The sequence below is a fragment of the Pituophis catenifer genome, unplaced genomic scaffold (genome assembly GCF_029215685.1).
Source record: "Pituophis catenifer annectens isolate HBS135680 unplaced genomic scaffold, rPitCat1.0.hap2 SCAF_1, whole genome shotgun sequence".
NCBI lineage: Eukaryota > Metazoa > Chordata > Lepidosauria > Squamata > Colubridae > Pituophis > Pituophis catenifer.
In genome coordinates, this window is record NW_027256881.1 from 81,691,753 (window position 1) to 81,706,372 (window position 14,620).

Below are 14,620 nucleotides of genomic sequence, written 5' to 3' on the forward strand. Positions count from 1 at the left end.
TGCCAAAAGCGGGAGGAGCACAGGGGGGGTCATGCGTGCATGCACAGGGACGGGGCGCATTGAATTATGGGTGTGGGCACGCACGCGTTCAACCCTCCCATGCTCCCCCCCACTTTTGGCACACGACGGCAAAAAGGTTAGCCATCACTGTACTAAGATATAAGGCAAACATATACTGTACTTTCTATAGTTAGGTAGGGTTGAATCAGTTGAAATGTAGTAAAACATTTTAAAATTAAGGTTGACAGGCTTGTGATGCCACAGATTTTAAGCCAACAGATGGTAATAAATAAAAGCTAATCTAGTGTAGTCATAGCCAAAAACAAAATAAATCCCATTACACAAAACCATAGAAACAATAACATCTGTCTTAAGTATGCTTTATTACTTGTAGGAACCTTCCATAAATCTCCAAATGGATAAAATGAAGATTATTGGATTCTATTCATAACATTGTTCAAAATTAATTGTATTTCTCTGCGGAAACTTTATAGCTTATTTTTTTGTTCATATTCAGTCCGCCACCCCCTTGAAAGCTGTTAGAGTTACCCTGGCTAGGAAATGCAATCCTGGTGTCTGCAGGCTGACCTCAATTTTGCCAGCATTTATGCATGCGGTGTTTGCTTTCCCCCTAAAAGCTTCAGCATTTAAAATTACAATATCTCAAATACAGATAGATAATATTACCCAAGATGAGACCCCCAAGAAAAAGTCTGTATGGAGATGTTATCAAATGTATGAACAGCAAATCAGATAAGCAAATAGAAGAACTGGATGGAAACTGAACAAGGAGAGTTCAGAACCTGGAAATAAGGAGAAATTTTCAGACAGTGAGAGCGATCAACCAATGGAACAGCTTGCCTTCAGAAGTTGTGAGAGCTTCATCACTGGAAGCTTTCAAGAAGAGAATGGACTGCCATCTGTCAGAAATGGTGTAGGGTCTGCTTGGGCAGGGGTTGGACTAGATGACCTACTTGGCCCCTTCCAACTCTGTTAATCTGTATATATCTCTATCTATCTGTAATGGTAGCTAAGAACACCAGCCAAACTTTAGACACATTAACCAGCTTCTAAACCCTGATTTCTCCAGATGCATTAGGTTGGCAGATGCATTCTTCCCTGCCAACACAGCAGAAACCATCTGTGGAATCCCAGACCCAAGAGATGAACGAGGCCATTTGTTTTCAGTAAAAAAAAAAAAAAAAAAATGGGCAAGGGAGAGAGAAGAGAAAACCCTGCCAATTCTCTACCAAGATGCACATGCTCCCAACACAGCTGAAAGCATACCAAAAGGACTTCAGATGCCCTGCAATATGCTTATGCTGTAGCTATTAAAACTGTAATGATTCTTTAGCTTGAGATAAGAGAACTTGTTTTCAACAAAGATACTCATTTCCTGGATGTTCAGCAAGGATAATAGTCCAAGCGAAGGAACAATCCATGCAAGTTTTCATGTTAACTCTGTGAGTACACCATGTGCACCATAACATTTCTTCAGTAATAAGATTGAAAGGAACTGGAAACAGGTGGCTCATTGTAAGTTAGTTCTGACCAAACAAAGGGAGGAACAAATAATTTAAGACATTGCCCCAGGGACAGAAATGATTAGCTCTAGCACAAGCATCAGATTGTACTCTCCTTTTGCAAACAACCAACAAAAATAAGTCCTGCAAGATGCTGAAGCATAGCCAGATACATGAAATAATTTAATAACAATATTTTTTATACACGATATACATAGGCATGTATGGTGGGGGGGTGTCTACGCAGACATCATATGGATGATATTTCTGTATGTTAAAAATTCCATACAAGGTTTTACTGCATGCTTTTCTAGATTCAGTAAACCAGTTCTAGCCAGAACTTACTAAATTCATGAACACATCCAAACTAACCCTGTAGAACACAATATTCTTCCCTCCCTAGGAATAATAGCAGAACATGCTTAAGCCCCTTCTGCTGTTGTATAGCAGTCTGAGTTTCTGAGCTTCAAATTCACGCTCTCCAAAGATTGAAGTGAACACTTCCATATTGGTGGACATCATTCCAGAGCAATGTAAATAGGGCATTCGTCTCTTCAAATCTATTCTATGCTAGCAATATGTCAGAGATTTTCAGCAAATGCATTTGACTTTTTCCCCCCACCCTTGATTTTTATGAAAAACTGCAATTTCTTTTTGCCTGTTATAATACTCTTAAACATTTCTGCCAAATGTATTCAGGTTCAGGTGAAGCACTTTGCTCCAGTGTCCCCTTGTAGACCCAGAAAAATAACCCCATGGTCAATCCTAGTGGCGTGCTCTACTTTCACTAATGAAGCCCCAAATCCTCTTTCTCTTGTAACCAAGGCATCCATTCTTCTTCCCATGGGGAGATCACCTCAGTATGTTCTGCTGTTTCTATAACACAGGGGGTCCTCAACCTTTTTAAACAGGGGCCAATTCACAGTCCCTCAGACGGTTGGGGGGGGGTTGGACCTGCTGGGTGGGTGTGGCTAGGTGGTCATGTGACTGGGTGGATGTGACTGGGTGGGCACGGCCAATTTAGCAGTCCATTAAACAATACACACAAATTAAACTTCAATTTGTTATGCTCCTGGGGGTGGAAAGCAGGTTAGTGAAGGGATGTAGCTGCCTTGGGGGGGGGTGAGGGACTTCTATTTGTGTGTGTGTGTGTGTGTGTGTGTGTGTGTGTGTGTGTTTCCCTCCCTCCCTCTCTCTGGAGGCTAGGGAAAGCCCCAGGCCTCCGCGTGTCCCATTTTTGGCCTCCATGGCCTCCAGAAGGCAGGTGGGGGCTGGCTGATAAGTGGGGCGATGTGGGCAGGGCAGCCTTATGGTCCTGCATGGGCCGGATTAATGGCTTCAGCGGCCATATCCTCCCGCGGATCATAGTTTGAGGACCCCTGCTATAACATGTCAAGTGTGATGTTATCAGAGGGACTGCATAAGCAACTTGCTGAATTTGCAAGGTTCTATAAGTTTTATCATCCTTTGCCTTTCTAACAGAACATTTTGTGACAAGCTGCAGCGTAACTAGGATATTTGGTATGGTTATTTTTCATCTTTCTGCTGCAGGCTGCTTAAAGCCATTTGGAGAGGAGTGGCATAAAAATGTCAGAAATGAACAGGGAATGCTGAAAGCTTTTACAACATTTTCCCCTTTCCCCTGATCCTGTCCATATGTGCTTGGACTGTAACTTCCAGGATTCTGGTTGGGGATTGTGGGAGTTAAGAGTCCCAAGACAGGCAGCCAGAAACAGGTTGGCGTAAAGTATTTCTGCCTCTCTCTCCCAACCATACATATGTATTTCACTGCAATTGTGTATTATCAGGGCTCTTCAGGAAATAGCTGTGGTATTGCAGCATAGACGTTTGAGCCAGCTCATTGCAATAAATCACAGAGGCAACTGTTTACTAAACATCAAGCACTCAGCTTTATAGCCTGAAAGTTTAGTGGGCCTTTTTACGGCACTAAGTTACGGAAACTAAGTTTCTTGACCACAAGCTTGGATTAGTCAATTGGAAATTTGCTTGTTAAGGAATTATTTTTTAAAAAGCGTTTTATAGCACATTTGGGTTATCCAAAGTTACTTAAACTACAATTAGGTCATCACACAGAAAACCAAGAAATTTAAAAAGTGTCCATGAGCAGCCTCTACTGGATCTGTGACATAGTGAACACTCAATGCCGAGGACACTAGACCAGGGATGGGCAACTGTGGCCCTTTTACAACCTGTGGACTTCAACTCCCAGAATTCCTGAGACAGCTAAGGAATTCTGGGAGTTGAAGTCCACAGGTCATAAAGGGGCCATATTTGCCCACCCTGCACTAGACTGTAAACAGAGGCATTTGAGGCATCTTGTAATACTCCTTGATTTATTACCATAATTGAGTCCAAAATTTCAGATTGTTCCTAAGTGAGACATTTGTTAAGTAAATCTTGCCCCTATTTTACGACCGTTCTTGTAACAAGTGTTACGTTGTTGTTATGTGAATCACTGCAGTTGTTAAGTTAGTAACACAGTTGTTATGTGAATCTGGATTTCCCATTGACTTTGCTTTTCAGGAGGTCACAAAAGGTGATCACATGACCCCCGGGAAACGGCAACCGTCATAAATATGAGTCAGTTGTCAGGCGTCTGAATTTTGATCATGTGTCCATGAGGATGCTGCAATGGTCATAAGTCACTTTTTTCAGGGCTGTTGTAATTTCAAACGGTCATTAAATGAACTATTGTAAATTGAGGATTACCTATACTAATTTGGCCTGCAAAGAAATATAATCCAAGCAAATGCATTTATAAAAAGACTGTGTCAACAAATGTGGAGTTGGATTTATTATCCCGGAGGTAATCTAACAGTTGATTAATAAATACCTGCAAGAGATATTTAAATCAGGCCTGTTGTTTGCCATTGCTACTTACTCACAAGACATTAATGTTCAAGCAGAATGATCTGACCATAGTGGCTGGATATCTTTTGAGTTGTAGCCCCAGCACATGTGACTGTGCTACATTACAGCTGTTTATTATACACCAAAGAGCTGCGTTTTATTCTCCTTAACCATTTTTTCCTTCCTTCCTCACCTCATATTTTTATCGATCATATTTTATTTTTATTCTTTTTGTTGAAAGGGAAGGAGGAAAGAAAATGTTGCACACGTTTGTATTTGCACACTTCTGAGTGTTGGAATGATTTAGTTAGTATGGAGAGAGAGTGTGTGTGTGTGTGTGTGTGTGTGTGTGTGTGTGTGTGTGTGTATGTATATTCTCCTCTCCTTGCATACATTTTACATATTAACTGCATTTTATACGCAATGGGTTGTGATGATGATAATTAATCTAGAAGATTATCTGGAAAGGGAGATTGTCTTAAATTCAGGACCTTCTTTCTTTCATATAAATACAGTATATTCCAAGACAAGAACAGGTCAAGTTGAAAAATAAGAGGCCCAAACTAAACATCATCAACTAAAATAGGGGATGGACGTGGCAACATCGCCTTAAACCAGGGGGAGGGAAGTTAAGTTAGAAACTACAATATAGTTTATTGTGATATGAAAAGCCTATAGCCATGACAGTTAAATTACTAACCAGGACTGAAGAATATATCATACAGAACATATGATCACCTTTTCATTGCCCTTTTTCTGTAATTATTTTAAGTATAGGATTATAGGTATGAGTCTAGGGATCCCCCCCGCCTCATTTTACTGTCTTAAATTTTATTCTGCTTAGAATTGGTTCAAAGTGGGCAGAATATAATGCAGGGGTGAAATGCTCCCGGTTCGGACTGGTTCGGCCGAACTGGTAGTGATGGCGGCCGGTGGTTCAGAGAACTGGTAGCGATGGCAGCACGAGGCTCCGCCCACCCACCCGGTCATCATTACTTCCTAGTTTTAACCAGGAAGTAACCTGTTTTTTACCTCTGTGCATGCACAAAAGGGTTTGCGCATGCATAGAGGGTCTAAGGCGTGCACATGATGCATGTGCGCGCATGCGCGACACATGCACTTCCGAACCGGTTGGGAAGGTAAGTAGATTTAACTCCTGATATAATGTAAAATAAATAAATAAATGTCACCATGTACTCCTTTTAATAGATTGCAATTTAACGATGTGCTTTTCTTTAATGGGCTCTGCTTTTTTTGTGATTTTTTTTCCCTACAATCATTAGATATCGAGCAACTGCTATATAAACTATTACATCAAAATAAAACAACGGTGCCTCTTATCAGTTCAGAACAATTGTATCAAAGTTCATCCACTTACAATTAGACAATCCTGTCAATTCATGAATTAATTTTTAAAAATTTTCTGAAGTGAACTAAAATAAAATCTATACACAGGAATAAATTAAGCACACTGAAGAAAAATAAGACAAGTTTTAACATACTCTTTTTTTGCTCTCCTCTCTGTGACACAACTCCCGGATTTTTTCCACAATGTCTTCCTTGGATGGAGTCGCCACAATGGGGTTACTCCCCAGTAAAGCCACTATTTGATCTTTGAATTCATTGTGCAGCTTTTTTTCTTCTCTGGCTTGCTCTAGATTAGTTCTCAGTTCCATTTCTTTTTCATTGCAATGGACCTTTAGTTGGCCCAATTCTTCCCAAGCCCGCTGGCTGGCTGCCAATCTGTCTTGGAGGCTTCTGATCTCCTCCTCAAGATTCTGCTTAGCTCCTGCAATGTTGCTTAGGTCCTAAAATAAAAACAATACCAATATTTACACCTCAGAGAAAAAAGGAAACAACAGTTATTTCACAAATTTCACTTGGAATACTGCATCCAGTTTAGGTTGCCACGATGTAAAAAAGATGTTGAGACTTTAGAAAGAGTGCAAAGAAGAGCAACATTAGGGGACTGGAGGCTAAAACATATGAAGAACGTTTACAAGAACTGGATATGTCTAGTTTAATGAAAAGAAGAACTGGGGTGACAGATAGCAGTGTTCCAATATCTCAGAAGTTGCCACAAAGAAGAGGGAGTCAAGCTATTCTCCAAAGCACCTGAGGGCAGGACAAGAAGCAATGGGTGGAAACTAATCAAAGAAAGAAGCAACTTAGAACTAAGGAGAAATTTCCTGACAGTTAGAACAATTAATCAGTGAAACAACTTGCCTCCTGAAGTTGTGAATGCTCCAACACTGGAAGTTTTTAAGAAGATGTTGGATAACCACTTGTCTGAAGTGGTGTAGGGTTTCCTGCCTAGGCAGGGAGTTGGACTAGAAGATCTCCAAAGTCCCTTCCAACTCCGTTATTCTTTTCTACAACACATTTCCAGGAGAATAGCAGATACAATGTGCATTATTACTAAAACTTGCTTACAAGAGATGTATGGATAGTTTCTGGTGAAAGAAAATAAAACTATGAATCTAGAGAGTTGGAACAATCACCTCATTAGGTGAGGTTGGGTAAACCTTCAAAGTCCCGCCATTGACTTTTGATGTGCTTTTCTTTCAATATAATGTAGGCTGGACCCAAATAATTTGATAAGACCTTTTATTTATGGAAGACCAGCATGTATCCAACCCATGAATGATTCAGCATCGATAAATGGATAGGAGCAACTTTTACTTCTTGCCATACTGAGTAAAATCAACCCCCCTCAAACCACGAGGCTGAAAGCACTATTTTTAACCCCTGCTAAAGTCTTCACACCACTTTCACTCCCCAAAGGACATTAATTGGGACAAATGATCCAATTCCTGCCATTTGTAGAATGTCAATATTATGCAAACTGGTGTGGAAGGTATAATTTGCTTCATTTGTTATACAAATGAATTACTGCAAATAATTTATTTTAGATTTAACAAACATTCAGGATTATTAGACAACTGTGGATGATCTGTTAAATGAAGGTTTTACTGTGGTGAGTTTAATTCACTTAGATGGCTGCCCATCTATCCATAGTTATTCTGGATAGTTAACAACAGTTAAAAACACAACTGACAACTAAAATACAAGCTAGGCAAATACGACCTCATAGATGACCCTCACTCTGTCAAGGACCTTGGAGTACTCATCTCTAATGATCTAAGTGCCAGAACTCACTGTAACAGCATTGCCAAAAAGGCAATAAGAATTGTTAACCTAATCTTGTGAAGCTTCTTCTCCAGTAATATTGTATTGCAAACTAGGGCATATAAAACCTTTGCTAGACCAATTCTCAAATACAGCTCATCTGTCTGGAACCCGCACTGCATATCAGACATAAATACAATTGAGCGAGTCCAGAGATATTTCACGAGAAGAGTCCTCCACTCCTCTGCTCACAACAGAATATCTTATGCCACCAGGCTTGAAATTTTGGGCTTAGACAATTTAGAATTACGCCGCCTTCGGTCTGACCTAAGCGTAGTAGACAAAATTATCTGCTACAATGTCCTACCTGTTAATGACTACGTCAGTTTCAACCGCAATAATACACGAGCACACAATAGATACAAACTTAAGGTAAACCGCTCCAAATTCAATTGCAAAAAATACGACTTCAGCAACAGAGTGGTCAATGCCTGGAACGCACTACCTGACTCTGTGGTTTCATCCCCAAACCCCCATAACTTTAACCTTGGACTGTCTACTGTTGATCTCACCCCATTCCTAAGATGTCTATAAGGGGCGTGCATAAGTGCACCAAGTGCCTACCGTCCCTGTCCTACTGTCCCCCATTTATTCATACCCATTTCCTGTATTCATAATCATGTTATCTTATACATGCTTGACAAATAAATAAATAAATAAATAATACATAACTGGCAGCAAAGTAAAAAAATCAAACTACAATTAACATAACCATTTCACAGGCTCTCACTGGCAGATACAGCCAAGATGGGGGCCAATCTGATCTCGGGGGAGGGGATGATGTTCCATAGGGCAAGCAAAAGGCAAATATGGCTCTCTTCTTGGGTCCCTCCAGATGACATTCCTTAAATGATGAGGCTCATGATATGCCTCTTCTGCCAGATTTAATGGTATGGGTAGAAACAATTGGTCCGAAGTACTTTCGCATCTTTATTGGTTCTTCATATGTAACACTGAATATAAACATTATACGCGAACTTTTTAAAATGACTTGTTTACTTGGTAGCCCTACAAACACTATGGATTAAATTTTATAAAATATATATTGGATTATGGCTTGTTGAAAAGAAAGCATTGGGAACAATTATTGTGGAACAGAAACTAGAGACTTTTGATTTTGTCTCTGCCAGTGTGTGTATGTGCCTCTGTGTTAGGAGACTATTTCAAAAGCCAAAATGACGTATGAGCTATGAAAGATCAGAATTTATGTAATTATGCCCATGTTAAATGCAATTTTTTTTTTAAAAAAGGAAACTTTTAAATACATCGTTGTCACCATTCAAACCTACTCTAGTTGGAGCCATCACAGCCAATATTATCTGCTTTTCTGCCTCTTGGCATACTTCCATTTCATTTAATTTAATTTCCCTGCTACTTTTCTTTAAAGGATTTGGTAGGAAGGGGAAAATTACTCTAGTGACAAGAATTAAATTGCAGTTTCTGGGGAAATTAAGGAAACCTTTTCAGATTGCAATATTATTTCAATAAATCTTTCCCCCTCTTTGTCACAGGTGCAGCGCAACATTGCTTCCCCACTCCATAAACCACAGCAACTATCTTATTTTTGGAAAAAAAATATTCTATATTGATACCACACCCAATGTGATGGGATCCAAGAAGGAGAAGATATGCCATTAATAAGAACCAAAGAACCTATCAATTTACATTAATTAAAAATTGAATTATTACAACATTTGAAGGACCTTCAAACAATTGATTGGATCTCAAAGTGGCTTTTGAGAAAGGGATGAGAGTATTATAAGCACGTTGCTTACCTCAAGAGACAGAAAAGAACAATAACCCAATTGGTTATTGGGTATAACAATAACATCCATTTGGCTTTTCTTTTTCCCAAAGCATGGAAAACTATAGGTAGTCCTCGATTTACGACCATAACTGAGCCCAAAATTTATGTTGCTAAGTGAAATGTTTCTTAAGTGAGTTTTGCCCCATTTTACGACATTTCTTGCCACAGTTGTTAAGTGAATCGCTGCAGTTGTTAACTGGGTAACATGGTTATTAAGTGAATCTGGCTTCCCCTTTGACTTTGCTTGGTAGAAGGTTGCAAAAGGGGTTCATGTGACCCTAGAACACTGCTACTGTCATAAATATGAGTCAGTTGCCAAGTGCCCAAATTTCGATCATGTGATCATGAGGATGCTGCAATGGTCATAAGTGTGAAAAATAGCCATGTCACTTTTTTCACTTCCATTGTAACTTTGAACGGTCACTAAATGAACTGTTGTAAGTTGAGGACTACCTGTATTATGATAACAGTATGATAAGGTGGCAGAATTCACCCTGTATCCATTATTCCCTAGGATTTTCTAACTCACTCTTGTCTGAATGGAGGACATTTCCCCTGTATGCAGGTATTTGTTAAATCTACATTCCGTATTTCTTCTTAGTGCTTAAGGCACTAAGGCCTTGGTAGTACAGTGGTCTAAGGCACCCTGTTATTAAGCTGGTTATTAAGACCAGCTGCCTGCAATTACTGCAGGTTTGAATCTCGCCAAGGCTCAAGGTTGACTCAGCCTTCCATCCTTTCTAAGGTAGGTAAATTGAGGACCCAGTTGTGGGGGCAATAAGATGACTTTGTATAAATATACAAAAGGATGAAGGCTATTGCTGAGCACATTGTAAGCCGCCCTGAGTCTACGGAGAAGCGCGACATATAAATCAAATTAAAAAAAAAAAAGGCAACTTCCATGGGAAAGCCACTCATTTTATTCCCACAACGGCAATGCTGCATGAGATGGGCAGGTGTCAGGCTCAAAAGCCCAGGTCCACATGTGAAAGTCCAATTAAACTGACTTATTGCTACTTATGCACAGGAATCTTTTCAACTAATGGTTAGCACTTGTTTGGAGTTAGGTAAGGGCAGAGGTGTGCTTTGCATAATTTAACAACCGGTTCGCCTAGTGCAGAACCAAAAATGTGGGTGCATTTCGCGCCCGCCTTTCACGCTTACACACAGCTTCAAACACACGCCGATTTCATGAGCACGGCTTCCAGAAAATCTTCTCCGCAAGTCACAGTGAGTAGAGCGGGCAAGGCGCGGAAATCAGCTGGGCTGCATGGGCAGGGTGAGCGAGCCAGAGAGCGAGATATATAGGACGGGATAGCACCAGGACAGTGGGTGGGCCCAGCCGGCAGTCGGAACTACCGGTAAGGGTGAACTGGTCTGAACCAGCAGCAGCCCACTTCTGGGTAAAGGTCAATGTAATTCAAGGGTGGAGGTAAACTTAAACCACTTGTAGCCACATAGGGATTCTAAACTGCTCCCTCTTTTAACTCTGTCCCAAGATTCTGCTACTCCTTCTTCTTCAGGAGGGCAGAGAAGGAATAACTAGCCCAAAGTCACATCGAGTTTCCATAGTTGCATGAATTTAAACTTGAGGCCAAATACAACATCTTAACCCCTATTCCTACACACAGGAACTATCCTCCTTCCTGTATTGAAGACTTTGTGGAGGGGTGGTAGTTTCTGAATAAATCCATGCAACGTCAAACTGTACATTCTTATCCAGATTTCCAGAAGTTCCTTCTGCATGTTCTCTTACTCTGTATCTCCATGAACCTGGATATTTCTGCAGATCTAGAAATATGGTTACCAGTCCATGCATAGTTGCCAAAATGTAACGTTACTTTTAATCAAAATAAAAGAAAAATGAAAGAAACCTCACAAATGAGCTAAACAGACATTTGAACAGGAAAGAAAATATATGCGAAAGATAGGAAGAACATGATCTTTCTGAATGTAGTTATGCTGCTTTTATTTTAGAATCAGCATATTTCATAAAAGCAGTATGGTAGATAAGCACAAAAAGTATCTTGCTCCAATGGGCAAAATAGAAGCAACTAAACTAAACTCAACCCATAGTTAGGCTCTTCTCACAATATTTTGTTTGTGGGATACATACAGACGGGTGGGGAAGCTTCTAGATTGAGTGTACATGTTAAAGAAACTGATCATCTGAAAAATAATTTTCTTTTCTGCACCAAGGGAGCTGGTTGGCATGGGGTTTTTTATTTGAAATACTTAAGGAAAACAGAATGATTACAAACAGCCAGCATGGATTTAACGACAGTGAACTAAGCATTCCAGAATACGCTGGTTTGCTTCTTTGATAGAGCATTACAACCTAGTTCTTGGCATTGTAATTTGAAGAGCTTACAAAGGGGAAATTAATTAAGGAGCAACATGATAAGAAGATTGAAACAAATACCATATGAAGCCGAAGGAGTTTTATGTTTATTGCACAGATAAATGTTTTTTCAAACATTTTAAATCTTTGCAAGGAAAAAAAAAAGCAGCAAAGCTAATGCATCAGACCAACAGGGGAGTTAAACAGAAGACTTGATTAAAAATGGAAAGTCTTGATTAAATGTTCTAAAGCATCAAAATAATATAAGAATTCTAATTCCAATTGTATCCATTTTGAAGACGAAGAAATCCTTAGCAACTGTTTGTAGAACTATTGGAACACACACTGTGCTATTTGCAAATCACTTTGTGAATAAAGTCCCACATTTTTTTCTGACTTGGATGCTAAAATGGATAAAAAGCCAATAGAAATGCTACTTGCAATCCTGTGTCTCATTATTAAAGATGTTTTCGAATATCTATAAGTTCAGATATGGACAGAATTCTTCCAGCTACGAGAGCTATTACTTCTACAATGTTAATTATGTACAAAGTGTGTTACTTGCTTGAAAAGGATAGTCTTCTATCATAGGCTAGCTTTGTTGTTATAAGATGTAGTTGTGACACCAGTCTGCATTTTCAAACATAATGAAAATGTAAAATTGTCTTTTTAAAGCAATCTTCTAGGGGAAAAAAATATTGTTTACATCTGTTTATATAATGTATAAGAATTCCCAACTCTTAATTTATGCATCTGGGTGGTATATATCAATAATAACCAAAAAAATCAAACCCCAACAAATGTAAAATCAATATAACAAATCATAACTGTATATTCATAGGTAACACTGGAAATAAATACTCCCTAACGCAACAGAACAGGCTCAGTTATCACCCCAGCCCGATTAATCTAATACAGTTTACCAAGTCATATCATTTCTGTCCAAATAAACATATATTTTTACCTTATAACAAAACAGAAAGCACAGTTCATCCACAAGCAAATGACAGTTGTGCAAGGAGAAACTCAAATGTTCAAAACATTTCATATTAACATCTGTTTAAGTTTCCAATGTCTCATAAAAGGTTAATGGCAAAAACAAAATAAAACAAAAATGTTCGCATTTGTAGTAAAGTCATTGCCATATTTTCCATTGTGGTTTTATCCATCTGGCGCCCAGACACACTTGTCAGACAGCGTATATGTACAAAACCTATAGTCCAAAAGGCCACCTCCCTCACTTCAAAAGAATTCTTAAGTGCTCGACAGTTCCTGTAAACAGGGATATCAACTATCCTGATCACTTTTCAGAACTTGTGCTGAAAAGCAAAATTAAAGCCCGTTCCACCTCTGCTCTATCTACACTATAGTATCATTCCAAATCCCACTATCAGGAAGAGGATTTCATAAATGATCATTTATAATTGTCTCCCCAAAAAAGAAAGGTGATCTTTGACTTCTTTCAGTTTGATTTCCAATACTTGACAGGTTTCTGTATTCCATTGAGCTCAGATGAGATTTAAAGGCTTTGGCAGAAGCTAAATTCGTGGACTGTTCAGTTCCTGCAGAAGCTCTGTCTTGACCAAAGATAAAAGTATCAAGGTTGCAGGGCCGGCGCAACGTGCATCATGCTCATATTGGTACAATATATTATCATGTAATGTTATGCACATATACATATAGAGGAGTGTGTGTTTGTTAGTATGATTTACTGGGTTAGGGATTTTCTTTCATTCACTGTGAGTTATTGAGATGTATTGTGTTGGGGGGGGTGCACTAAGGGAGGCTCAGCCAATCTCATTGTACACATGTGCGTTGACAATAAAGGTTTGAATTGAATTGAGTTTCATTAACAATCCTTTGATTGAGAAGGCACACAAATTGCGGAATGGAAGTGATGCCCCTTTAACTATTAAATTTGGGTGGCTCTAAATACATGGAGGATAAGCCTATCAAGCAGGGGTGGCATTCACTTACCTTCGCTACCGGTTCGCTTCGCTCACACGTGCCACCTCCACACATGCATAGGACCTTCTACTGCTATCAAGGGTTATTAACCTTTGAAGACTCAGGATTACTTATGGGCTGGAGGTCAACAGGGGAATAATAGTAGGAAAGAAGTACATCTCCATGTTATGCTTATGAGTACCCTGGAGTTGGACATTGCAAGAAGCAAAAAGAGCCCTGGTGGCGCAGCAGACTAAGCCCTGTTATTAACATCTGCTGCTTGCAATTACTGCAAATTCAAATCTCACCAGGCTCAAGGTTGACTCAGCCTTCCATCCTTTCTAAGGTAGGTAAAATGAGGACCCGGATTGTGGGGACAATAAGCTGACTTTGTATAAATATACAAAAGTATGAAGGCTATTGCTTAACGCATTGTAAGCCGCCCTGAGTCTCCGGAGAAAGGCGGCATATAAATCAAATAAAAAAAAAATATGTTGGATTATGATGAACTTTGACCAAATTAAGATGCGCTGTTCTTATTTTTTATTATTATTATAATCTTACTTTCCTCGTCTCTCCAGTATTTTCCTCCCATCCTTGAATGTTGCCTTCACAGTCTACATTTACAATGCCTGGTAACGGGGCTGGTTGGTGTTGCTGCCTATACACATTATAACATGGAAATGTTTCAGGGCAGTGGTTGGTATAATCCCTGCTGTACTTCCCCCTCTCATCCCTTATCACTGACTGGTAGAAAACAGAAGGCTCTATGACAACTCGACATCGCTAGCTCAGCATGGCCAGCTGGAGGCAGCCTTCTCACTACTGCCAAGTCCCTTCTCCCAGCTTGGTGCTGCCATTTCTTCTCAGGACACCAGAAAGTCGCTGTGGGGCGCCGGATGAAGAGCCGAGCGAGTAGGTGAGCAAGCAAGCGGGCTGTCA

The 14,620-nt window shown here is 39.7% G+C and overlaps 1 protein-coding gene across 1 annotated transcript in view; it reads right to left on the bottom strand.

The window, feature by feature from the left end:
- The window catches only part of CCDC170 (coiled-coil domain containing 170), a 58,411-nt gene that overhangs the window by 12,608 nt on the left and 31,183 nt on the right, over window positions 1–14,620 (bottom strand). The window contains exon 6 of the mRNA XM_070951787.1: window positions 5,897–6,202. Coding sequence (XP_070807888.1) covers window positions 5,897–6,202 — 306 coding nt within the window. The remainder of the gene's footprint in view (window positions 1–5,896; window positions 6,203–14,620) is intronic.